At 38.1% G+C, this 27,339-nt stretch overlaps 1 protein-coding gene across 6 annotated transcripts in view; it reads right to left on the reverse strand.

Moving 5' to 3' along the window:
- Nucleotides 1–27,339, reverse strand: part of FRMPD4 (FERM and PDZ domain containing 4) — a 403,725-nt gene that overhangs the window by 3,382 nt on the left and 373,004 nt on the right. For 5 of the 6 annotated variants that reach the window (XM_077173143.1, XM_077173132.1, XM_077173136.1 and 2 more), the window contains exons 6-16: nt 18,652–18,756; nt 17,354–17,461; nt 14,275–14,406; nt 12,120–12,239; nt 11,246–11,382; nt 9,934–10,060; nt 7,507–7,596; nt 6,760–6,942; nt 3,367–3,505; nt 1,718–2,779; nt 122–1,393 (exon numbers count right to left, since the gene is read on the reverse strand). In XM_077173143.1, the coding sequence (XP_077029258.1) occupies nt 122–1,393; nt 1,718–2,779; nt 3,367–3,505; nt 6,760–6,942; nt 7,507–7,596; nt 9,934–10,060; nt 11,246–11,382; nt 12,120–12,239; nt 14,275–14,406; nt 17,354–17,461; nt 18,652–18,756 (3,475 nt within the window). The remainder of the gene's footprint in view (nt 1–121; nt 1,394–1,717; nt 2,780–3,366; nt 3,506–6,759; nt 6,943–7,506; nt 7,597–9,933; nt 10,061–11,245; nt 11,383–12,119; nt 12,240–14,274; nt 14,407–17,353; nt 17,462–18,651; nt 18,757–27,339) is intronic. The other variant, XM_077173134.1, reaches the window with a different exon arrangement.

A 27,339-nucleotide genomic window follows, 5' to 3' on the forward strand; every position in this document is an offset into this window, starting at 1 on the left:
CTGTCTGTTACAGCTTGATGATGTAGCTCCAGATAAAGATAATAGAAATGTCTTACCTAGACCTCAACATGAACTTGTAGCTTTAAGAATAAACAGAAGAAACACGCTATTACTGCTGTACCTGTAGTTTCTTTTATCTTGGGGATCCGATGACATCCTTCCCTCAAAGTGCCGAAAAGTGGTTCAGCATTGATTGCTGAATGCACAACAGGCACCGTCATTCTGTGACACACGGCTTCAGGCTGCTGGTGCAGGTCCTTGTATGTCGTTCCATGGTTTGGAAGAATGGCGGCTCTTTCATCTGCTGGAACATAGGCAATGCCCTTCATTGATGGATCAGAGATGATGTGTTTACCATCAGAGGTACAAAGAGGGGATTCAACGGGGGTAGCACACGTGCTACTGCCTGTGCTGCATCCTGCATCCACTGAAGAGCACTGAGAGCTCTGCAGCGAGAAGTGGCCTTCACTTTGCAGAGATGACATGCGCTTAGCCAAGTGATACTCACAAAGTCTAGCCACACTCTGCTCAGCTTCTGGAAGCTTTGAAGGATGGTCATCTGCAGATAAATCAGTATCTTCTGCATCATTTAGGTCTTTGGCTGAAGACACGGGAGTCATATCTGACAGGAAGTTTTCACCTTGGCTAAGCCCTGAGGTGTCATCCTGATCCACCTCAGGATCCACTTCATCCTTACAGTCAGTTTCTGTTTTACCAAGGACAGGAACTCTTGGAAAAGTCTTCCCATTAACTGTTTCTGGGCTTGGCTTATCTGCTGCCCCATCATCGGCAGCGTACCATCTTTGGCGAAAGGCAGTTCTCTCCACATTGAAAGTGCTTAAGCGCTGGCTGTCTCTTGCTGAAAGAGTTCCAAATTTAGCTTTTAGATCTTCATCAGACTCTGCTTTTTTATTTCCCTGTTGCTTTTTCACAGTAGCATTGCCATCAGAGGATGCTTTTACTTCGCTATCTGTCATCTTATTTTTCCTTTTACTAGTGCAAGAATATACCAAGGATCCCATGTGCAATTTGCTAAAATAATCAGTGACAGATTTTGTTTCCATGGTCTCTGGCTCCATTTCCATGTTATCGGAATGAAGAATCTGCTTTGAAGGCACAACTTTTGACTGTAGCTCTGCAGCCTGACCACCAGCCAAAGGCTGTGAGGGCTTCATACCTGGCCCTCCAGCCTGATTCTTAGCAATGGGAAATTCAGTCTGCTCTTCCACAAGCGGTTGGTAGCCTTCACTTGTGGTCAGAAACATACGTGCAGTGTTTTCCGACTGTTTCTGTGCTGTGGCTAGTTCAGAGCTTTCAGTCATTTCAGAGGAATTTGTTTCATTGCCAGAATCTGAAGATGACTCAGGGCTATATGCTCGCAGGATAGCTACACCTGCAAGCCACAAAAAATAAGAGTCAATTAAATGACAGCAGCTGAGGCACCTGGATAAGTGACAAGCAAAAGGGGGTGTATTAGAGACAAAAATATTCTTTGTAAGAATACTCTGACTTTATTGCACAGTTCCCGAGACAGGTAGTTTAATAACAGTGGTGGCTCCATTAAATATGAAATACGATGTATGAAAAATGATGGCAAAAAATAAAAGGAAAACTAAAAAAAAAACCAAACCAACCCTCATGAAATGGAGTACTTCCAAAGCTAAATGGATGAGATGGAATGATTCTCAATGAATAAATGTAACTATGGTGAAAGAACCTGAATTGTCATTCGTCTGCTGTTCCTCTGAAGCAGCCAAAGCTTCTAGTGCTTGAAGAGTAGAGACTACAGCATCATCTAGCCCCTTCTCACACTTCCCCTCTGTATTAGTAGGGACAGCATCGATAAGCGACACTGGAATGTCATCATTGCCTAGATTACTGTCTTGCTCCTTGTTGTCTCTAGGCTGTGTCGCTTGATTCTGAGAGTCTTCCTCATCAGAACTGTCCCTGAAACCAGGTGGAGGAGCAGCAATGGCCATGTTTAAGGTATGCAAAAGGAAATCATCTTCATTGTCATCACCTTCCGGAGGTGGAAGTGAAGTCAAATCAATAATGTCATCACTAGAACCAGAAAGGCTGAGAAGAGCAGGCCTATTGATTTCTCCTACCATAATATCTTCTTCACAGCTTACTTCATCTTCATCTTCAGCATCATCTGTGTTTTCTGCATAACAGATATCATGCAGCAAAGGCTCTTCTATCCCTTCTGCAGCTCCAAATATTTTACCATCACTTATAGTTGCGTAAACAGAGTTTGTAGCAAACTGAATGCTTTCAGCATCTGGTGACAACTCCAGGCCTTTAATATCATTGGCATTACTAAGATAAATGGCTCTTTGTTTTTCTAATACTTCTGGACTTTCATCCAAAAGCCTTTCATAGCCAAGAGTCTGGGGACTGATACCATCCAAGTTGGGATCTCCAAATATAAAGGAAACTTTTGCTCCCCTGGGAGAATCCTGTGCTTTCTTGCTAGGTTCCAAACCTGAGAGTGACAGCAGTGAAGGCTGGCTAAAATTTCTGGTTTCTTCTGTTTCAGCAGGGTCACTTTGCTTGGCCAGATGCTGATCAAATCCACCTGAATTATAAGTATTTTCTATGTACAGATGTCTGTGTTCTTTTGGACATAACAGACTTTCAGAAACATCTATAGTCTTCTGCTTTGGATCAGCAAAGGACATTTGAGCCTCCTGATCTCCTTCGGCCAGGAAAGTGGTAGTTTTTGGTATACAATTCCACTCAGAAGCAAGGATATTATGCTTCCCTCTATTTTCAGGTCCTATAGCATGGTGAAATAAAATCAACATTGTGAAATCAAAGAACAAAGTCAAGTAATTTGTAAACAATAATTTGTTGATGCTAAGTATTAAACACTCTGAATAGGATAGCTGAGCCATCAAATACTTCAGAAAAGTGTTTTCAAATCACCTCTGTTCTAAGTTTAATACCTGTTGACTTAATGACCTAGAGTATAACTGATCCTTCTGTACTCTAAAACAAATCTAAACCTCAGCTAGGTACAAATGCTGTTCCAGGCATAGTAACACAAAAGCAGCTGGTTTCTACAAAACCATATGTATTCTGACAAAAGATATATGCATATAAAATAATAACACTCACAGGAAGAGTGCATCTGTCTACTAGAGTATGAAGGAAATTCGACACATGGTTTATTTTACCATGGAGATGCTATCATAAGCTGGGTATTGGAACACTACGTAGCTGAATTGAATACTGTGGTGCTAGGTCTGAGCCAGCAATCAGATGTCATTTGACACAGCTTTCTATTTATCTGGAAGTGCTCTGGCTTAAGTTGACTTCTGCTTTATACACTGGACCATGGGTAACATACTGTGAGATAAATACCTGTTTCTCGGCCCCCTGCGTTTTTCTTGTTGGCCATGTTAAATATTGAACGCCTTGAGTCAACCAGCAATCTGTAGTATCCAGCTGTTAGGCAAGCAAGATTCATTGCATCTGATGACTCCATCAGAAGAGTAATAGGCTAAGAAGAATAAAATCAAGTTAAGGCTGTTCCTCCTCAGTTTGTTTGCCTGTTGGCAATACTATTACATCGGAGCAAAAGTAATTACATCACAAACATCACATTGAAAAATACACGAGAGAATTTATTCTCCTCACTACCAACATCAAACAGTATAAAATGTTTAGTCAAGATTGGAGTTGTAGTAAGGTAGAAGTCCAACTAGACATGTTAACAACTGATTACTCTCTTTCTGAATGAAGCTAACTATTTTAAGACTCTTGCTCCATCTTTTTCTTGCGTAGGTATCTTACATTGTCAAAAGCACTATTTAACATTACTCTGAATATGCCAGAGGTGAAGAACCTGGTACTGTAGGTGCTGGAGTCTTGCAGTTGTATGGGAATCTGCTGCTTCCCTGAAAATGTTGTGCACTAAGTATATGCAAAGAAGCATGACAGGGGAAGCAAACAGTCAGGGAAAGTTGAGGTTCATAAAATACAGCAGTCAGGTTAAAGCTATCATTACACTGAAAGACAGGGACAGGTTAAAAGATTTCAGTGTTTGTACCCTGGTGTTACTGAAAAGTGGTGAAAAAATAAGCAGATAAGCAGAGACAAAGAGATTGGAGAAAGATCACCAGAAGTGTGACCAGCAAAGAAAACAAACATAAAACACTAAAAAAAAAGACAGTGCTAACAAAAAGTGAGACCTCAGAGCTTTGAAAAACTGTGGCTGCCAGGTTAGCAAGCACTGAACCCAAGATGTCCATGTGAAACATACTTTAATTCATTTTTCTTCAATTCATTTTCTTTTAATTCAATTTTCATTTTCTTTCACTTTTCTTTATGTATACATTTTCTTGCCTAAAAAATTTGTTCAAGTCTATAGCTTTTAATACCAAAAGGTGTTCTCCTCAAATGTAATTTACAAAGGTGGCTAGCCTCTACAACTCCTAGACAAAAAATAAAAATGAAGCCCTCACCATGATGCATAGATAGAAATTAGGCCACAGACAACCCATCTTATCACTCAAAGTTTGTAGTGAGTATAGTCTGTGGACATTTGTGACAATTTATCATAATTTAGCATGCAGAGCTCACTGTCACAAGACAGATGCAAGGACCTATATCATTCATTCCAGGAGGAATATCACATGTAGGCTCTCCAACCCACTCAACCCCTTACTAGTAAAAAGACAACTCATTCTGATGGAAGCTGTGGCCAAAACACAACTGATCACAGCTAACTACCCAACCCACAACAGGTCTGATAAATTCTTAAAAGCCTGTGCTACAGCATCTTAGGCCACAATGTTCCAGGTGCCCTGAATGTTGTATAAACTGTTTTCAGCAACTTGGAAAAATATATGAAGGTTTTTTTTTTTTTTTCCTTTAACCTATTTTTGCTACAGCTTGAGCTTCTATTCAATACATGCTTCTTTCAAGGTATCCAACTATAGCTATTATAGTTATTATAAATTATTAAACCTACAGTGGATTAATTAATCTCTTCTTTTGAGCAAAATACTAAAACCTTTGACATTTGAAATGACATTTGAAATTGACATTTGAAATGCTACATTCATCTCAAATTTTCTGCAGTGATTGGCAGAAATTGATGAACTCTGCAGAACTCTCAGATTGCTGAAAACAATTCTGTGAAGTAGTGCTAATCTGCTGAAAAGTTCTGTGACAGCTAAACTTTTATTGCCTGCTTCTGCCAAGTGAAACATGCTTGAGAACATATTCAAAACAACAAAAATAAAATAGAAATCTGAACTGTCTGTTTGCTAAGAAAATAATATCATATATATTGGTATATTCAGAATCTGGATACATGAATCTGCTACTTGAGGATAAATGAAAGGATGAAAAAAAACATCATTGAGAATACCTACCAGTGTGTGTCTTTATCTCCTTTACAGGACATGGTCACAACCCCTACTTGTGCCCCACAGAGCGGCAACTTTTTGTCAAATTCCACCCAGAGCCTCCTAGATTTTTATTTTTTAGTCAGTCTCTCTGGGTTTAAGATCACGTGTAAGTGCAAGGAGATGAGGATATGCACAATTAGCAATAAGACAGTAACTGCATTATAATATATAACAACATAATACCATGGTAATACATAATACTATGGCATACTGTGCAGCATATGGAAGGATTTAATTTCTATATTACTTTCCCCATCTGTAAAAAGGTGATAATAGCTTTCTTACAAGAGGGCTATGAGTTTAGCACAGTAATGCAGGCAAAGCAGCCTGAGATCCTCAGGTGTTACCATTGCTAAGTAAGTAAGGTAAAAGAGATGCTGTGTTCACCAACCTGTAAATTTGTCTTAAATTGCTGTCAAAGAGCACCAACATTACTTTACAACAATTTTTTTTATTACCTTAAATACAGAGAAACACTTCCAGGTCAATACACCTAAAGATTTCAAAGAAAAAGCCTAGTAAAATATTCCTCATGTGTGCTTTTTGTGTATAGCTGGGTAAGCAAAGAGAACTGTTAGGTTCTATTTATTTTAATCAAATATTTAAGTTTCAAATACAATGAGAACTCTACCTTCAATCTCTGTTATTCAGATTAATGTCCTAGAAAGTCTATGAAGCCTTTCACTTCAAAGCCAAATAGAAACCACACTAAAACCAACCAGGACAGTATAACATACAAAACTCCACTCATTTTGCCACTAGATGCCACACAGATGCAGAGTGTTAAGTGATATTTAAAAGAAATTAAATGACTACAGGTAGATTATGAGCATCTGTGAATACCAAACTGGAATTATAAAGCTTAAGGAGAAAACCCCATTCATTCTTACAGTTTTTTTGATTGGCAGCTGTTAGGTGGTTACTTGCAGTAAACTTTATGGATATAACACTGGATTACAGGGGACACTGGTCCAATGCAGCTGGCAATTCTTTACTGGTAATGATAGTGTATATTACACTAGAAGGAGCTTCAAAAGAAGGTCAGTTTCATCATCACCTCTTCTTAACGTGGAAATCCATGAAAACAATAACAAAGCAAGTTTCTGGGGGTCAGCTGAGAGAAAAATCAAAGTAGAATGCAGGTGCTGAAAAACACCAGCTTAGTACACTTAGGCCCAACCTGTAGTATAAATGTACTGTGACCAAAAAAAGAGCAGAAAATGTATTCTCAGAGTACTATTGGCATGAACATGTTCAGAACAGCATAGCTTAATCTAATACTCAAAGAGAAAAGCATTATTAAAAGATGCTATATCAACACAAATAATAACAAACTTACTTTTACATCTAAGACATGCAGCTCAACTCTAACACTGCTTTCATCTTCTGTAAACATCTCAATTCTGTTCACATGACTGAAGTCTGCCAGGAGAGCCACAAGGTTTGTTTTGGTGTTTATCACATGGCTGATTCCGTACCGTGGCCCTACTAACAGAGTCACTTCTGAACGCTTTTCTCCCTGCTTTAGCAGAAAAAGAAAGAAAACACAAGTAAAAAACATGATAGGTACTTCTTTCAGTTACACAGAGTTACATTTGCATGGTATTTCTACATTAAAGATTATTATGTTTTTACTAGATAGATACGATACACAAGAGCATACTTGATTCATAATTTTAAAAAAAAAGTAAAGGAATTTCTTGCTGTATGTTGATTGCACTCTAGATTTTAGGTGGATAGTTAGATGGACAGACGATGGATGGACTCTGCTTCTGTTAAAAGAAAAACTTGGTCATTAAGATTTTTCCAGACTAACAACTTTAGCATTCAATAGATAATTGGATGGTGTTATTTGCTAAGAAAGTACTATCTATCTCCAAATTCCCAATACAATTTTTATTATAACAGATATGTTATTTTCAAGATTAAAAGAAGCAAAAAGTGATTTGGTTAAACAAAAAATTATTTTTAAGCATATGAATAGAACCTAAACTTCTAAAGAAAATTATATGATCCAGCTTTTGAAAAAAAAAAAGGGCATTAGATAAAACATCAAGAGAAGAGACTATTTTAAGAGAAATGTTACCACTAGTGTTGCCTTGAAGACACGCCCTCCATATAATCGCAGATCACTGAGGAACTTTAGATAATGCACCTTGGCTTGCAGAGCAGAGAGCTGAGAAAGGAGAAACAGGGGTAAGAGGTAGTTGTGAAAATCATCACATTATAAAATTCTGAAAGAAAACATATTTGTGTAACATAAAGAGAATAGTCTGCAATAACAGCTCTTTGGAGCCTGAAACTAAATCTTGAGATGCTTGAGCTTCAGATGAGGTGAAACAATTTCATTCTTAAAATTAATATCTTGCTTGTTTAGTTAAAATGCACTGAGGACTTGGGAATGGGCAGATCAGAGCACTTCAAGAACATCCTAACTGCTTTAATGAAGGGAAAATGTTAAAGTACTCAGATTAAACATCTGTTCACTGAGGGATTTCAAGGCTAAGACAGCAGCTTTCCATTCATAAACTCCATCAGTTCTTAAACGTTTATGTACCTATACAGAGAAAGAGAACAGAGAATTTGCATTTGTCAGCTACATATTTTACATTTTGCTAGGTACTTGTGGTGTTGGGCATATTATTCCACCTTGTTACTGCATTTCCTACTTTCTAAAATAACACTCCCACTATATTTAGTAGGTAATAAATCAGAAAGCTAAATACAGCACATGAATACATACGATCATGTTATATAATAGATGTCAGAATTTGTCTCCTCTTTTTTTCCTCTGAGCTTAAACTACCTACTCCAAAAAGAAAACTTGGAAATATTTTATGAGACAGAAGGGAAACAAGAAACAGTTCATTTCAGCAGTCTGAATCCAAACCTTACACTTCCCTTGTGTAAATCCTTACATCTGAACATTTAGAAGATAATATAAAACAGTCTCATATCATTTGCTAGTTTCATTCCAGTCACTGGATTTCTAATTCAAAGTCTTATTTAATCTTGAACAGCATTTTAAGGGCCCCTGTCCTAAATTTTGCTAGACAGCAATGAGGAAATGGATCCAAAGCAGAGCAAGTAGTGGTAATGCTTTGCCTTTTGCTGCACCAGGTATTAACTTGGTGCAGAAATACACAACGGTTGTATAAAAGGCCAGGAGAATCCTGAGAATGACAAGCTACCCTTCATGTGAAGGAAGAGAAGACCTCAGAAAGAAATCAGTTAGTTCCTGTGGTGGTACCTACAAGTGAGACAGGAGGTGATCAAGAGCTTGGATGCTTTCTTTCTCAGACCTACCTGCTATGAAAGCAGGTTGGCAAACACGCATTTCCAAAGCTCAAATCAAAAAGAATAAGGCAAACCCAACAAAGTCTGCTTGGTGCAGGAAGGGACTGTTGCAATACCTCTCCTAACCAAGAACTGATACTGGTATAACACTGTAAGGCATATCTCACACCAGTAAGGTCTGCAGCAGTGATGGCTTCCAAAATAACTCCACATTTATACTACCAAGATAAATAATAAGCCATTGGCATAATTTAGCTTTAGTTTCAGAAGTATAGGAGACATGCACTGCTTCAGCCTTTCTTCTATAAGGTCAGACACACAGAGCTATGTTCACACTCACAGTGTGTTCTGAAACCTCCAAGAAAGACTTCTGCTGATGACAATGAGCCTTAGTTCAGGCACCAGCTGTTTTGAGGTTTTTTAGTTCACAAACAAAGTGTCATGAAGCAGGATTCAGCTCATTTTATGTCTCAACTAGTCACTCTCAGGTTCTTTTTATAGTCCATGAAGAGACATAAGCATTTCTAGGGCACAAGCAATCTGACCTATTTCTGTCCCGAATGTGGGATGGGATGAATTGCTCCCTGGAAGTGCCAATTTCTCTCCATTGACTACACATGAGAAGATGACCTGCACTAAGAAACCACATTTTGGTGTCTAAAAGCAGTCTCCTCTGCGTGCATGTAACAAAGGCATTTCTCAGAGACATTGTCTTATCCGTGTTTTTTCCAGCTGAAGTGAGAGCTTAGTGCTAAGAAAAGTATTTTACAACAGCAAGGAGGGTCATTTACAGCAAGGACCATCATCTATCCAGTTAGATCTTGGCCAGCGAAAAGTCTTTCTCTACAGTGTAACAGAAAACAATCTGAAAAACAGCATTTATGTCAGATGAGAGCATTAGAGAGAGAAGAAAAACTTTCCTAGCAAATCTGCCATTCATAGAAAGCGTTAAGTTAATGAAAAAATATATATATGGTTATCATACAAGAAGTATTAATAACCAGTCCTCTGTCATTCTCAAGATAAGAAGATAATTTATCTGGGACATAATTAATTATTTTTAATAGTTTTTGGCTATGTTGCACCAGCACCCAAAGTTAAATCTGAAAATAAAATGGCTAGGTGTTTCTCCAAAAGATTAGTTTTAAAGGTGTCCCATGCATGCCATACTTTTGTTCTTTAAAACATATTTTCTATTAAGATGCAAATGTAATACCTTTTTGCCTGGAGGAACTAGGTTTTGATTTGCTTTGACAAGGTGGGAAAGTGCTTTCTTTATGTTCTTTTCTTTCATGCTTTGCAGCACAGCAGATGGAAGAAAAGTCTCTAATCCCCATTCTTTTCTGCAATAAAAGGCATATATTTAATTTCACATTCCTGTGATGATTATTTATCTAAAGACTGGTGACTACGATGCCAAGTGAATGATTACCTGAAAACAAAAGGAGAGTTGATCAAGTCCAGAGTTTTGCAATAACATGTTATTTCTTAAATTTAAACATTTTATTTTTGACGAGAAAGGCATTTTAAAATGATAAATAATCTCTCTTCTACCCCTTCCATCTCTTCATCCATGCCATTCAGAAAAGAATATTTAAGTTTGATATCTAAAGTCTATGTCAGACACTAAATTACATTGACAAGTATGATTACAGAATTAAAATAGCAGATAATTTAACAAATTTAATTCTATTTTATTGGTTTCTTTTAGAACATGGAAACAGAGCCATTTTCTTGTCACCTTTATGTTTGGGGGTTGGGGGGGGAGGTCTGGTTCCTCCTCAAATGCAACCAGTTTGCCTCCATTTACCAAATTATTTTTCTGCTTGAAGCGCCCCTTTTGACAGAAGACTGACTCTTCGCTCATCACTATTTTTGCAGATTCATTAATAGGATAGAATATAACACTGCCTTCAATATGAGGGATAAACTCTTCAGGACTGTGTGTGTAACAGTTATTATTTCCATTCTGCAAGCAAACTAAGCAACAGCAACAAAAGTTTTAGTGCTTGGAGTTTTTATTTTGTTGTGGGTTTTTTTTCAGTCTATAATGATATACACACATTTGCACTTTCCAATGTTTATTTTTCATTTTAGTTGTATATATGTATGTATGTATATGTAGTCTTATATATATATAGAGTCTAACATAGGACAGATGCCTACTGAAGTACATCTGTATTTAAGAAATATTACAAACCCAAGTCTATGACCTACTGTCCTCTGAACAAAGCAATAATCTGAATCTTACCATAATAATCTTTACTAAAACCATAGGATTCAGACCAAATGAGCTAATCATATTTACATTTATAGTTTATTTCACATGCCCAAACAGATGATCAAAAGGTAAAAGAGACCCAAAGGACAAAATGCACCACTCTTAACACACCTGAATTAATTTCAGTGACAAAGATTAAATCTAAACTGGTGCATGCATACAGACATACTAAAGAAACAGCCTTAAACAATCTGCAAGTTACTCCCAATGTTTCACTTTTAAAGAACACACAGCATTCTCAACTTACTCGATGTATTTGAGGGAGATTTTCTGAGTTTGCTTGGTGGTCACAGTTGCAATATACATTTGTAATGCAGCCAGCCGCAGGGCAATGTCATATTTCAGTTCTGGTCCAAATCTTTCCTGGACCACATCGTTACAGCTCTGCCAAAGAACCAGTAGAGGGAGCATCATGTTAAAAAATTTTGCACTAAAAATAAATTACTGTTCTTTTATTTCATCCCCCCCATTTTTTATTTTCTTTTTTAAATTAACACTTCATGAAAAGTAACCCTTAACTCAGAAGCAGAACTCTGTTTTTGCTTTCAGAGGTGACAGGTATTTATGATATGGACACTAATGAAGAATCCCAGTACTTCTGCCAAAGAGCAAAAGGCATGATTATTTTCACCTAAGCTCTCTTCAGCCTTCCTGGAGAGAAGACTAATCCTCCATCACAGAGTGCTTGGAGGGTATCAGTATACCTGGATTCAGGATAGCAGGACTACACCTGGTGAGATACTGAGGAGAACCACCTTGCTTGTACATCAGTTCTCCCATCCCCTTTACTGGAAGTGCCTTTCAGACATCATTTCTGTCTGATATTACAGTACCATAAATAAGTATTAACAATTAATTCAGCTTCACTCTTCTCTAAAGCCAAATATATTTTGGAAAGATATCAAAGCATTACTACTTGGAGAGACTTATGAAGAAAGAGGAATTTGCAGATGATAGAGATTTGCACATTCCCCAAGTGCATTCATTGGCTTTATGCAGCAGTAATAAAAGCTAGAATTCACTGCAACCATGCTTTTCTATGTGAAGATGTAAATTTATATATAGAGTAAGTGTATTTTTTAATTCTCCTTTACACCAGCAATGGCTGTGCTTTCACTTACCTGTACATAGAGATATTCAAAAGCAACTGGATCTCTTCTTAAAAGATCAATGGGATCCTTTGGGACAAAGCTAATCCTGAAAAGACATCTCATCTTATGCGAGCTTGGCCTTTGGGTCACCTAGGACAGTGCAATAATAATATTAGAGCTTGGCAACCCTGGTAGAGCAACAGGGTCCATAGCCTTGGGCAATGTTACCCTGCTCCAGAGCCCTGTAGTAGCAGGAAAAATAATTCTGCCAAAAAAAAAAAAAAGCTTTTCCATGGGCAGCTTATTAAATTCTTCACCTAAGAACATTGTATATATAATCTCTTTTAGACTTTTAGACTCATACAGGCATGACTGCCTGATACAACTCATCCTCAAAGCAACAGAATTCACTCAAAACCAGGATGAAACAGATAAAACAGATCTTAACAAAAACCATCCAAGTTAAATGAAAACTGAATTGAGCTTCAGCAGGACTAAAACACATAAAAGAGAAGAGTTAGGTGTTTGGGGAGAGGTCACATTTTATTTCTTAGGCTGTCTGAGAACACTGGTGAGGTGCAACTTGGCAGCAATGACTGTCACCTTCTCTTGCTTGTTTTAATACATGAGGCAAATTGAGAGAAATTAGGTCTTTTTCCTGGATTGTTCTGGATTAAGAGATCTACTCCATAACTTCTGACTAAGATCCAGTGCATTAAAAAATTAAAAAGTCTGCTTTATGTGTTGGTCAGCAAAACTTTTTAAGCATCTAACTCTGTTATCTGGGTATATTCACAGGAGACCACTGCCTAGCAAAGGAATAATTGGATAACAATCCAAACCCACCATTCTAAGTCATGGTCAGCAGCAACATTATGATGGCAAATTAAAATATTGCTGATTTTACAAGAACTTCAAAGAAGATACCCTCAGAATTAATGTAGTTTATGTAATTTATTCATTAGGCTAATGCAGTTAGAGAGTTAGGGTACTTTAAAATCAATGTATTTTCTTGATAAAACTCTACTTTTAAAAATCTCCAATATAAGTCTCTGTCATGCTCAAACAATTTTCAAAAGTTCTATTTATTCCACATTGTCTCACCTCTTTCCTAAGTATATAGACATACTCTGTACAAGTTAAAAAAAGCTCCAGATGGGATTTTTGAAAGCTCACTAACTTGGTTTATTCTGATCTTTCTTATTTCGGTGAGAATTTTACCAATAACTTCAAGGAGATGGCTGGGCTAGGAGGACAAGTACTGAGTATTTCTGGATATTGTTCAATCACTGGGTAGCTTATACCCGCAAGAAAAGAATGTTAACATGCAAAAGCAAGTGCTTCAAGGTTGGAAAATGCTAGAAAGACTGTTATCTGGTAAACTAAGCTCCTTCACACCATTACACAGACTAATTATAATTACAGGAATTCTGTCATTTAAATTAAGTATTTTTCCACATCTAACAATCCATTTCTCCTTTTTCCTTCTTTTTCCAATTTAACTGAAATTAAAACAATATACTAATGTTCTCCTGAAACACAGAAATATAATAGAAAATTTCAGGCTAAACAATTTGGCAAAATGATAAGCAGATAAAATCAGAGTACTCTGCTGGTAACTGTGAAGAAACTTTAACTTTAGTCACATTTCCCTGATCTAAGGAAGGAACCAACATTTTCTGTGTCACATTTCATCATCAATGAAGTGACACAACGTACCTCTGTGTAAACAAGCCAAACTTGACTTCATCAGAGAGAGACTATTCCCTGTCACACAGATACAGATCTGTACAATCAAATTGGAACAAAATATCAAAATAAGGCTTTTAAATAAATTTGGCCAGACTGTGCTTCTCAGAATTGTTACCATGGATTTGCCAGCTGTTGAGTATGTTCAGTAGCTGGGCCTCATGTGATATGAAAAGCATTTCTCAGATTTCAGTCTGATTTTTGATTTCTTTATATTTTTGAAAGGCCAAAAAAAGCAATGAAATATGATGTTTTTATAACAGAAAATTCCTGTGAGAACCTTATTCATACAATCACTTCTAAATATCCTAGCTATTTGATAGACTGTATGAAAGTAAAAAGCTTGCAGCTAACTCATCTGACTAATGAAAAAGATGGAAAATTTACTGATTAATCCATCTCATTAATATCTGTTTTCATAGACCATTACACAAACCTGAGTTAGAGTCTCTTGTTCATGTAGCAAAAGGAGTTTCGTTCCAGATCCTTCAACTCTCTGCTCCAGCATTAGGGAGAAGTGTTCAATACACTTGATGGAAAGCTTTTCTTGGAGTGTTAAGATGACATCCTAATTAACAAAGGATTTATAAAAAGTGCTTAAATTAATGAAATGCTTGGGATCCAGTTGTTCACTGCCACACACCCTGTATATACCCAGCACAGGGCAGAAGCCCAGGCTTTGTGCCTGTTTTGCACAAGTTTCCAGGACATCACAACGATTCTTCAAATATCCCCAAGATAGTAAGAGATATGAACGTGAGAAACACATAAATGGGATTGCCAGGAATGGACAACATTCTGTTGTGATTTAACATGTAAATTATATTGGTGTGGCCCTTAAATCATATTTGTCTCCCTGGAAATAAAACCCATCAGCAAAGAAGAGATGGTCTTATAACTGTTCTCTTCCCTTTATCAGGGCCACGCCATCAAGTAGACAAACCAAATTTATAAGTTCAACAAAAAAAAATTAGATGAATGGCCTTTATTTGTTCTTATAGCAAAGGGTTTTTAATTTCACTTCTTGTGTTTTAAATGCTGACAGAAAAGTCAATGATGATGACTGTGCAGAAAAATAGCTCTAAACTGATGGACCACATCAATTTTTAGAGAGTCCTGATTAGCTTTTTTCACACTGAATTATGACTAAGGAGAGTTAATTTGGGAACGACTGTATCTAAAATAACAGCTAAACAAACCTCTCCACAAAACCATTCAACTAATCCCTAACTTATGTTCATATAACGCTTTGTAAATGTATGCAGATTATTAATATCATTTGTCAAGGTATCTTTTACTTTAGTGAATACTGTAGGAAAAAGAAATGCATAATAACCCATCATTTAGAAACAGTCTCACAGTATGTTAGTGACAGGATTAAAACATTTCCTTCCATCTGAAAGATTTTCAAATATACGTAAGTATCCAGATGGATAGTATTTACTAAGGAGATCATGACAAATTGTAATCCAAGTGTTTTAACATAATTTAGGAAGATTAATTGATCAATTACATAGTGTTTAAGGAAAATCAAGACAAAAATGGTGGAAGGATGAAAAAATGTAAGTGGGAAGATGGGGACAGCTCTCTACAATGTAGAGAATATAAGACAGCATCAATGAATTGCTAGCTATCATCTAAATAATAAAGGCTAATATTATACTATTCTGACCAATGGGGAATTTATTAATTACACATTAAATTGACTTTTATTTATACTTCTAAGCTATGCTAAAAGACTATGGGCATAACAGTAACATGAAGCAGCATAATACTAAATATAAGCTTTTAAAAGAGGGTAGTAATGGCACTGCTTTCTACTACTAGCTCTTCTGGGCCTTTTAAAATACAAGGCACAAAGCCTCTGAATTACTGCACCAAAGTTTTTGCTTTTCCTCCCATCTGATAATTTCAGAGTGAGCCCAGGTGCCATGACCCAAGAATATGGAAAGTGAGGATTGCAGGTTAGGTGCTGCTTGTACCCTCCTTTTTAAGTGATGAACTACTGGACTGGAGATGAAAAAACCTGCATTTACCTTGACTCACCTGGGTGATGTCACCCCAGTTAAGCAGAGAAGCAACAATCCACACCCACCCATCCACACTGAGGAATACACACACACACACAAGAATATGTCATTTAGAGCTGTGAAGGCCTCAGAATATATAATTGCCTGAATTAGATGCAAAGGAAATTATTCCTACCAATAGTCAAAATTACTAAGTTCAAAGCAGGCTTACAAAATCAATACAGACAGGTAACTGAGTTCACACGGGTATCTGTGCCAATGACTTCACATTTGACATTTGGTCTGATAGTACATGACACATCCACGACAGAACTACTGAAAACTAATGTAATGTGATGGCCAAAGACTGGTCTTCAGGGGAAAAACATCCTGGAATAGGTTGGTAGTTTATATGCTCATAACAGAAAATACTAGAAAGTGGACTTGTGCACCTTAGAAGGGTATGGAGAACTCACTAGCTACGTGAGAAATGTCTGCTATTTCTTCACCAGCCAAATTTTCAAATTAACTCAAGGAATTCAGTATCCCACGGATGTATCCCATGGATGGAATGCTTGTATCCATACCTGCATGCAATTTATGCCTAAGGCATATATGCTACATTTATTAACAAATGTTGCATGCAGTTTTCAAGTGTGACTCTAGCATATTTTGCCATCAGACTGGAGTACATTTCTTGTCTGCATTAGTAAATAACTCTCTGTGCTGCTCTAACTGATTGAGCATGCTGCTGAGCACAAAGGCAGCCTTTCTTTAAATTTTCCTGGCCTTACAATCCCTCAAAACTAGCTAAAGCTGGTATTCCCAGCCTTCATCGACCATCCCACCCATGCCCCTCTCATGTCTCGGTCTAGATTTGATAACCAAACTCTAGATCTGGTAACCAATCCACGCTGAAACTAGCTTCCCCAAACAGTAATGCTAGCCCTGATGCTTACCACACTGCTCCAAGGCTCTCAGAGACACTGATGATGCCTCTGATTTAGGAACCCACATGGAACAGTGTCACACACATTCCCTGGCAGACTCCGTTTTGTGCCAGGGCTTTACCTTTTTATTTCTGCATGTGAAATGTGCTATAGAAAGTGTAGAGGGCACTGCACTGAGGCAAGTAATTTATCACCAACATAATCCTACAATATTCCATCCTAAATTCACTGAATGATAAGCTGGATGATATTCAATCAGTAACCAACATCTTAATCTTCTTAGCTCCTGACTTTTGCTGACAAATCATGCTACTCTTTGGCAGCATATCAAAATGATACAAGCACACAATTTTGATTGTGCTCCAAGCACATTAAAGTCATCACTTCTTCTTCACTGTACACAATATATTTTTAGGAACAGAAAGATGGACCAAATCCTCATTATTTGTGAACTAAGAGTCCAACTCAAACCGAACACACCAGTAATTTTGTTTTTAAAGCATTCCAAGTAAATGATAATTACTGAAGGTCTCATACCAAGGAATATCTAGCTTACCTTTATTGAAGTGCTGCAGTCAAAACGGAAAGATTTGGTTTGTCCATTTTCAAGATACACCTTTAGAACATTTGGCATGAAAAGAAGCGAGTTGTCCTTAACTGTTTCCTGTCAAGCAAATTAGTGAATCAGATTACAACATGCAACAAGTGAAATATAAACATTGTTCTATCAAGAAGTACATCATTCTGACAGAAAAGCAAAAACTGAGAAGGAAGGTGTTGGCCCAAACTGAAAGCAGAAATATCCGTGCCCTGCAAGGGTCTAGCCAGGCTCATTACAGCTCCTCTCTGTAGGTTTCTGTCCTGGAAAAATATAAATGTTCACATACATTTTATGTCTGGCCTGGAGTACTCTCCCTAAATACTATCTGTCTGACAATAAATATTGCCTCTGAAGTTGAAACATTTTCACTAAAAGAGAAAAATGGATTACTGTTTCTCTGAATATAGTGAGCTATTTAGTGTTTTCAATCTAAAAATTTGAAACTACAGTTTGCTAGTAAGGATTACAATCAAGGTAATTAACATGTTCTTTATAGAGGGATATTAAATGCTGCTATTTCTTTCATCATTTAAGAAGAACAAGATATAACATTGCTACCTAATTTGATGATTCATAACCAGTATAGCAAAATATAAAAGCAGAAGGAAGGGAACCAAATCTTTGGAGATTTTGTTTGCTTATTTTTATTTTAAAAAGCAGAAATTGCTTTGGAAAAAAAGTATCAATTTAGGTTTGGAAGAGAGTTGGGAAAAGACATGAGTGTGGAATGATGCTCTGGCAAATTATGAAAATGAGCTGTGAGTTCATGTCTGAGGAGGAGTTCAGTGCCTCTCAAAGGGAGGCTGACATTGCCTGAGGTCTGGTAACAACAAGTTCAAGGAGATAAAACAAATTTTAAAGTGGTCTGTGAGGTTAATCAGTTTTTAAATTAAAATCTTAATCAGTTTTTCTGACATGGTACCTCTCTTGAGCTTATGGGTTTTATGAAAACAAAGTTGATCCAAAGAAACCAACAGACAAACACTAACAAGACTATAAAGACAAACATGTTATCACCACAAAATTCATTCACTAGCATTTTTATTTCATTTTAAGGGACAAATTTTTCATAAAATTATGGGCCTAGTGAACTTGAAAAAAGATCTTTGGAAGACTTCAGAACAGAAAAACCCTCCTATTTGCAAGCCTGTCACTGCTTTTCCTGCCATGTAATTACCTCCCTTTCCAAGTTTGAGCTGTACCTTTGGATGAAATGCACGATCCTTTCTGAGGTTAAATAGCTGCATACTCACCGACACCTGCCCATTGATAATTACTTCCTCAGAGAAGCGCACTTTGACAGGATTGGACTTCAATCTTGCCTTTTTTGCAGCACTAATAAAAGCTGATTTAGGAGACTGGAAGAAAAGATGATGACAAGATATATCACATAACTTAAAATTAAAACATTTCTTTTCTTTTTTCAGTTATTCCCCCTGTTATATGCTGGAAACTCCATGCATACAGCAACATTTTGCTTATAGAAGGATGGAAATACAGTCAAACCATTATGCATCCTAAGGTAGACTCTATGTACATACACATAAGGAAACACCAGTACATACTGAACATACTGGAAATTATCCCACTGTTAGACTGGAGCAATGAGAAGGGTTCTACTGAGAACCCACACAGAAATTCCTGTAGTGTTCCCACAATGACTGCTGACACCCAACCCTGTCTGCATGAAGGGACACTGACCAGAGACCTACCGGTGGCCCTTTCTTTACAGACTGAATGGAAAATCTTTGCATAATCTGTGTTCTACTGGACAGACATACACACAACTTTTGCAAAAAAAGTGTCTGTGAGGTCTCCAAATGGAGTGGCATCTCACTGTATTTGTGCACTTCAGAGCACAGGTGAAAACCACCAAGAGGCACCTGCAGGCCATCAGGCTTCCCCTGAAGGCATCCCCTAAACACACCCTGTGCCATCAATATTGACATGTTATAGGGCTTCATGGATTAGAAATGTAGAAGCATTCTGAATTTTCTTCTGGGACCAACTTGACTTTTACCTACCACATTATGCAATGGGTTCACCTGTTTTCATCCCTGGGAAAAAAAATCTCCTCACTTGAGAAATTTGACTAACAGCTACTTTTTAGTAACAAATTAAATATTCACAGTCAATGGGATTTCCATTTTCAGCAGCAGAAGTGAGGTTGGTTTATTCTCAGGTGAGTTGCTTCTTGTCATTGCCTCACTTCATGACCATAATACTGGGAAATGGAAGACTTTCTCACTTCAGCTGAAAGTCACTGAGCTCTTTTGGGCCAGGTTTCGATCCATTTGTTTCGTGAAAATGTGAATTAAGAATTTCAGAATCTTTCTCCGAGTCCTAAGTGGCCTTACTAGTTTTGAATAAAGACTTACGTCATGTTGGTTTTCCTGTGAGAAATAAGTGGAGGCACAAGTGGTGATGATCAATGTGGCATGAGAGCTGTCCTTGTAAACATGGGAAGTCTCATTTCTATCACTCAAATTCTGACTCAGCTAACAATCTGCAGGGGCAATGGAGTAGTCCAAGGTGGAAACAACGTGCTCCTCTGTTTCTGTCTCTGATCTCTGCTGAAATGGCTTAAAAATTTATTTTCTTGTGATGCAGAAGCCTTGTTTCTTAACCAGCTAGTTACTTGTTTCTAGTAACTAGCAGGAGCAAGTCTAGTTCATTTCTGCATGCCTCAAATCTATCATCACATTGAAAACGTGGTAACTATTACTATAGGTTCAGTATCAACCAGTGAACAAGGAATGAACACTGCCACATTCTCCCAGGAAATATCAGAGGCATCCAGTAATTCCTGAGGCACAAAATAGAATCAAGAAATAAAAATAAATGCTTCTTTGCTTTCACAGTTCATTCTTTCTTACCTCTCTAGCGCATATGACCACACAATAATTAATAACTGTAAATAACAGGAAATTCAACCCCAACAAACCAAGACCAGCTTCCAGAGTCAGCACTGAAAAAAGAGGAAGGTCCCCAGAAGTTTTGAAACAACCACCAAAAAAGAAAAAAAAGAATAGTGGGGAAAAAAAAAAGCATTTCAGGGTGGGGGACCTCGTTAACTTCTTCAGCAAGAGGGGACAATATGGAAATGCTGAAGCAGTTTAAATACTGTCCTCTGGAGATTAATTCCTAGAAAGATACAGTATAAAACAGTACCATGATTAATAAAACAACTCTAGAGATGCCTTCTCTAGTTTCCTTCCTCTCCATGTTGTCCCCCTCTGCAATGTGTAAGGGGGATAGTCTATGTGGCACCCAAGTAATAGGTTGAAAAACTGTTGATTCCACTGCCACAGGGCAGCACAGCAGCAGGATTAGGCTACTGGCTTTCCCTTGCAAGAACATGGGGAAAACAGTGGCTTTCTCTTACTATTCTTGCTGAAAAAATCTCTGTGCTGTTGCTTGCTTTTATTACAGATGAGTCACCAGTCTGGCCTCTCTTGACAGGCAGACTGCCAAATTTTTTCTGGATTCTGGCAAGGTTATTCCCATACAGCAATTCTGGAAAACCAGTATGTGTCCCTATTGCTCTCTACAATCTCTTTTTCTCTCTACAGCCTCAAAAGTCACTTGCAGGAGGCATAAACACTTAAATTATGTTATTACAAAAATGCAATCAACACTAAAGGTTTGAACATATGCGGGCTACCAAGAACCCCTCTGGGATGTGGGGTTTAATGTACCCATTGCACAGCCAGGGGAGCACACCATGGTCTGCCATAAAACACGGCACTTCTTTTCATTTCCACTTTTGCTGTGGCAACATGCAAAGGACTCTGGCCCTTTGCCAGGCACTCCAGGTGAGCCTGGAGCAGACTGTTTTCCATAAAGCTCCAAACTATAAACTAGGGGTGTAAGAAAATGAAACAGCTGTGCCAGGTATTTGGGAGAACATTCTCTGCTGGTTAAAGGTTTGAGTAATAGCCCAGCTTTTGTGTTTAATTGCACAATGTCATTGTTTCTACCCCTGCATCAACTTGACACTTGACATTTTCTCGTTGGGAATAGAAGTGTTTCCAAAGGATGTGCAAATACCTGGGACAACAGTTAGGTTTGATTGTTGGAACTTGCCTGTCTAACAAAGCCTCAGCAAGATGATGGGCAGCTCTATTGTATTTTAATGTCTTTAGGTTTGTAGAAGAATGCTATCACTTAATGATTCTCATAGTGCCAGATAATAATTCATTTCTGAGGCTCTGTGTTTTAGCCAAATGGATGCCATTATTCTCAGTTAATGACCTTAAGCAGGAGGTGTTTACACTAATGCAGGACATCTATCACTGCAAGTAAAGTATTTGCATTGTCACAGATAAAAACAGCTTAATTAGAGTGACTTTTGCAAAATGAGGGCACACATTTTAACAAGGAGTCAAAATAACTCAAAACCCTCCAAACTTTACTCTGTGTGACCTAAGCCCTGTTTCCTATTAAAAGCTCAAATTTATTAGGATTTTAAATAATTTTTACTTGTTTACATAGAATTCAAAGGAAAATATCAGCTGATCATTTCAACACTACTTAGGGAAACTGCTAACAAGAAAAATGAAGCATTGCACACATACTTGGAGGAAATAATAGTGAAGACCTAGACCCTACTTTGAACCCTGCTTATAGTGACTGCAATCAATTGGCTTCCCATCAGCAGGGTCAAAACACAAAAGATTGCAGAGGAGACTTTCAGGAAAATGTTACTTTCGCATTTTCTAGACTTCTCAACATCAGATCCTATATTTGCCAGCAGCATTAGAGCGGGTCATTTATTGATAGATTTAGAAACAATAGCCTACATTATGAGGGAAACTTTTTTGGTGGAAGTAAAAATGCCTGGTGCTTCACACACCAGGCACAAACTATAATTTGGGGGAGATTGCGAAGGAAGTGGGTTTTATTTGCTGAAAAAGCCCCTTTGAGTGCTCTTGCCAGTAGAGGTGCTGCAACAGCAAAACCTTTACTCATGCTCAAGAAAAAAAAAGGATTTAGTAGCTAGAAGAGCACAGTGTAGTACTGAGATATCATAAAGAAATAGAATGATAGTAGCATAGGACAATCACAAGGTGAAAAGAAAATCTGCTCTGTAACCGTAAGCATCAAAATTAGAAATACTACATTCAAAACTACAGAAACACTGTAGTTTTTAAATAGTCACAGAGTGTATATATACAATAAATTTTAAGCTTGTTATTTAAAAATAGTCATTAGTTTAATATAAAATACTTAGTATCCTAGAAAATAAGGAAAAATTGCACAAGTGCAAAAAATGTGTTGACTTTTTGGTTCGAGGCTAACGGCAATTACAAGCACCAGTATTTAACAAGCAAATAAAAGGTGAGTAAGAGGAAGAATTACATTTATTAAGTGGAACAGGACATAATGCCCAAAGGCAAACTAAATATGGTAATTCATAGCTGCGAACAAGGCTGAAAAGACTACACTGGCTCACAAGAGCATGGTAGAAGAGCAAGTAGGGACACAGAAGAAATAATGTGGAGAAGTTTTACCACACAGTAATTTGTGATAACCACATGGCACTGACAGAGGATCATCAGGAGTATTTCTTTGTTAAACTCTTGGCACAAATTTAATCGTTGGAATACTGGTCAGATCTGGGTTCTCTCTTAAAAAGTTGGCAATCTATCATAGACAATTGTATTTAATTATTTGCATTATTTATATTATTCCATTTTTAGATGGTAATCACAGTCTGATCATTAGTCCAACAAACTCTCAATAAGATTGTTGCCACAAACATTATGACCCATAAATGTTAATTACTGTAATTTTTCTGCAACTGTTGTGTCTCAGAGGTATAACCATGTTAAAACAAGAAGCATCTCTTTCAAAACAGAAGAAGATCCTATCTTTTTCCCATTGCAAAACTTAATGCACAGCAAAATTGCCATAGATCTCAGCCAGGCCTGGACTTCATCCAAGGAGCTTAAGAGATTAATCATGAAAGCAACCTATCAAATAATCTCTGCACATAAAATCTGAAAGGATATCAAACAGGCAAGTTATTTGATCTAAGTAATGCTTAAAACTTAATAAGGCAACAATCAGAATGATAGTTCATTTACAGAATAAAACAGTCAGAAATTATAATCAAATGCCATACTTCCAGAAATCAAAACTCTGAACTGCTTTAACTGCTTGAGCTGCTTGGTGACCTCCTTAGGAGCACTGGTGATAAGAACCTAACAGAGATTTATGGGAAGAAAAAGATAGCCTAATGCTTTGGCTTGGTCATAATTAAAATGAAATTTTAATGTGTTTTAATGTGTTTAAGCATTAAACAAAACTGAATGCATTTAAGCAAAAATTGTCTGCAAAAGCTTTCAGAGCACTAAGTGAACTACAGAGTACTATAAATCTAGATTATATCTACTTTCACCTGCAATCATAAAGGATGGTTACTTAAATGCAAAATCAAACCACACTCTAAATAGCACAAATAAAACCAATTAAGAAATAGCACTTTTGTAATCCATCTTGGCAGATATTTTTCATGCAATGGTAGAAGGAAAATCACCATAAAGAAGAGAGATCAATGAAATGTTTGTTGAGTTGTACTTCTGTCAAGAAGAGGGAAGAAATTCAGTCTTTATTTAAAAGCTCTTATTTTCCTTTGTCTGGTTCCTACTTCATCATCCCAGTTTTATTAGCAAAATAGTAAAAGGAAACATGGAGGAGGCAAAATTAAACAAATGTGCATCATAATTTTTGAAGGCATAAACATTATTTCCAAACTGTAAAGCAAATTGTGTTTGTCAGAGGTCCTCTGCACAGAAGACCAGGACAAGCACACAGCTGGAGTCAGCAGCACCCAGGGATTGCAAGGCTGAAAGAGATGCCAACAGGCTCAGGCACTAGTCACGGCAATGGTGTGGTGGCAGTACGAGGGCCAGCATGGACCAGATGTTCAGAGTGACTCAGGAGTACCCAGGCAACCTTGCAGCCCAAGGTTTGCATAAACTGAGGGGTCTTGCAATGCTTCAGGGCCAAAAGTTGGCTGCACATCATCCCAACTGCTCCACATCCCTACAGACACCCTTGCTTCCACTGCAGAAAAAATTTAAGTTGAAAGCAGTAAGGGGAGGACGCTGTGAATCAATAGAAGCCTGGTCTGACTGGGAGGGAGGTACAATAAATACTGCACAGACAAGATCTTCCAGGTGCAACAGTCCTGCAGTCAAGGCCCTCCCAACCAGTTCATTTCACTAAGCATCCCAACTTTGGGGTAAAAGTCTGTCATTATCATATTTTCTGGAAAAATCCCCTTGCCCAGGATTATTCTCCTTGGAAGCTGAGAAGCCTCAGAGAAAAAGGAAAACAATATTATTTCATTTGCTTGTCCTGTGTTTTGCTGCTTTGGAATATGGTTTGGAGATTGTTTATCCAACAGGTGGTTGTTTGACTGGTTTCATGTGAATTGTTTTGACTTAATGACCAATCATGGTCTAGCTGTGTCAGGACTCTAGAGAGTCATGAGTTTTTTCATTAGTATCTTGTTAAGCCTTCTGTCTGTATCCTTTCTCTATTCTTTAGTATAGTATTCTTCAATATAATATCATAAAATAATAAATTAGCCTTCTAAGAACATGGAGTCAGATTCATCATTTCCTTCCTACCACGGGGGACCCCAAAAATACCACAAAAATTGGTCAATTAAAGCTAGTACCAACATGCAGGCATTAATTTCATCTAAATGCTCTGTGCACATCCTTGGGGAGACTATCTTCATGCCTACATAACCTTAAATGTCCATCACTCCCAAAACCACAAGTGCTTTGTCTGCTGAGGTAGAGCTGGGGGACTCTGATCAATATACCAGAGTGGGACTGTGCAAATTCATGTACAAAATGGGAACATCAGTCCAAATGGCTGACAGAAAAGTGTTTCAGTAGCATCCTTAGCTCAGTGACATCTAGAGGTATTTCAGATATTGATTAGATTTTGCTGCTACTTAATGAGAGGAGCAGATTCTGCGTTGTCAGGCCTCACAAAGAGCTTGAACACATAGCTGTGAATCACAGACTGACACAATTATAGAATGGAAAGTACCTCAAAGATCATCCAGCTCCAAGCCCTCTGTCATGGACAGGGATACCTTCTAATAGACAAGGTTGCTCAGAGCTCCATCCAACGTGGCCTTGAACATTTCCAGGGATGGGGTGTCTGCAACTTCTCTGGGCACCTTGTTGCAGTGCTTCACCACCCTCAGAGTAAAGAATTTCCTCCTAATGTCTAATCTAAACCTACTCTCTTTCAGTTCAAGCTACTACCTCTTGTCCTGTCACTACATGCAACACCTCACACTTGGTCATGTTAAACCTCAGAAGATTCCCATGAGCTCATTTCTTGAGCCTGTCCAAGTCCCTCTGGTCCTTCAGGTGTGTCAACCATCCCACTTGACTTGGTGCCACTTACAAATCTGCCGAGGATGCACCTAATCCCTTTGTCTATGTCATTGGCAAAGATATTAATTAACATTGGTCCCATTACAGACCCCTGAGGGACACTATTTGTCACTGATGTCCAGCTGATGATGGGGATTCTGAGATGTTGACCACAACCCTCTGGATGTGAGCATCTAGCATATTCTTCATCCACCTATCAGTGCCCCTAACAAATCCATCTCTCTCCAATTTAGAGAGAAGGATGTTGTGGAGAACTGTGTCAAAGACTTTACAGTATTAAGGTAAATACTGTGAAAGGTTTCTGTAGCCTGTCCCTTGTCCACTGATGCAGTCACTCCACAGAAAGCCACTACATTGGTCAGGCAAGACTTGCCCTTGGTAAAGACACCAGGTGATGACTTTCCTTCTTTTCCAGGTTAAAGGCTGGAGAAGGACTGCATCTGTGCTGTATGGTCTTCCATTGAACCTGGAGTGCACAATTTATTTGGGTTTCAGCTTCCCTTAAATTCAGTTCATACAGGGCTTGCTCTCAGACCAGCAGCATAATAATAAGAGGTCACAGCACCTCACAGATGTAGTACTACACTTTGCTGTCCACTTTCAAGGGCTACACATAGGTGCACTAAAGCACATGCCCTTTCTTCACCTGACATTTATAAATAAGAATTAAGTCTGTCAATGGATGAAACCTGCATAAAAAAGAAAAGTGGGTGAGGATTTCTTTTCCCCCATTATATATAATCACTATGACCTAAACCACTGGCTGTAAACCAACAAGTTTTAAAGGCAGATAGGTTCTTCATTTAGTCAGACCAGGCCTCATTCTCATTTAAGGTGACTTATATTGGCCTGATCTCAGATCACCTTCCTGACAGAGGACTTACTGCAGGGTGGTAGCCCTTGCCTGTTTTTGCTGTGGAATGCATGCTTTTCCCCTACGAATTAGGTGCAGTGCAGACTGGCTTCTAGAAAGGTGCAGGACAAGTAAAGCTGCATGGCCACCTCAAAACTAACCAGAAAGGCTAATGACTAGTACAAAGACACACAGTTGCATTTTCAAGATATACATTTTGGCAACTTCATCAGATAAACCTGTTTTCAAGTCTTTGTGTCAAATCCACCTCATCTCTTATTCTTGCGTGAAAAGGATGCAATTATCCCTTGTTAATGAAAACTGCTGTGTATCAGGCTAAACACCAGGGAGCCAAATGGACCTACTGAATCTGAATTACTCCTGATGCACGGCTGAGGCCCCTCAGCAGCCTGCAATGTCCACATGGCTGTGCATGGACAGATGGGTTTCCTCCCCTGGCTTGCCTCTCCCCTTTTTTCATGGGAGATGGGTTTGAGCTGACAGGTCATGAGCCCACTCCCACAAACCACTGAGTGAGTTGCAAAGTCACATTGCATCAACCAGCTCTGAATGGGCTGCAGTTTCTCCCAGTGCATTCAAGGAAGCCTCACATGGTTGTCTGTCTGTCTCTGCTCTCCCTTCACCTCCACAAGCTGGAG

This window comes from Agelaius phoeniceus, chromosome 2 (genome assembly GCF_051311805.1).
Source record: "Agelaius phoeniceus isolate bAgePho1 chromosome 2, bAgePho1.hap1, whole genome shotgun sequence".
In the NCBI taxonomy this organism is placed as follows: domain Eukaryota; kingdom Metazoa; phylum Chordata; class Aves; order Passeriformes; family Icteridae; genus Agelaius; species Agelaius phoeniceus.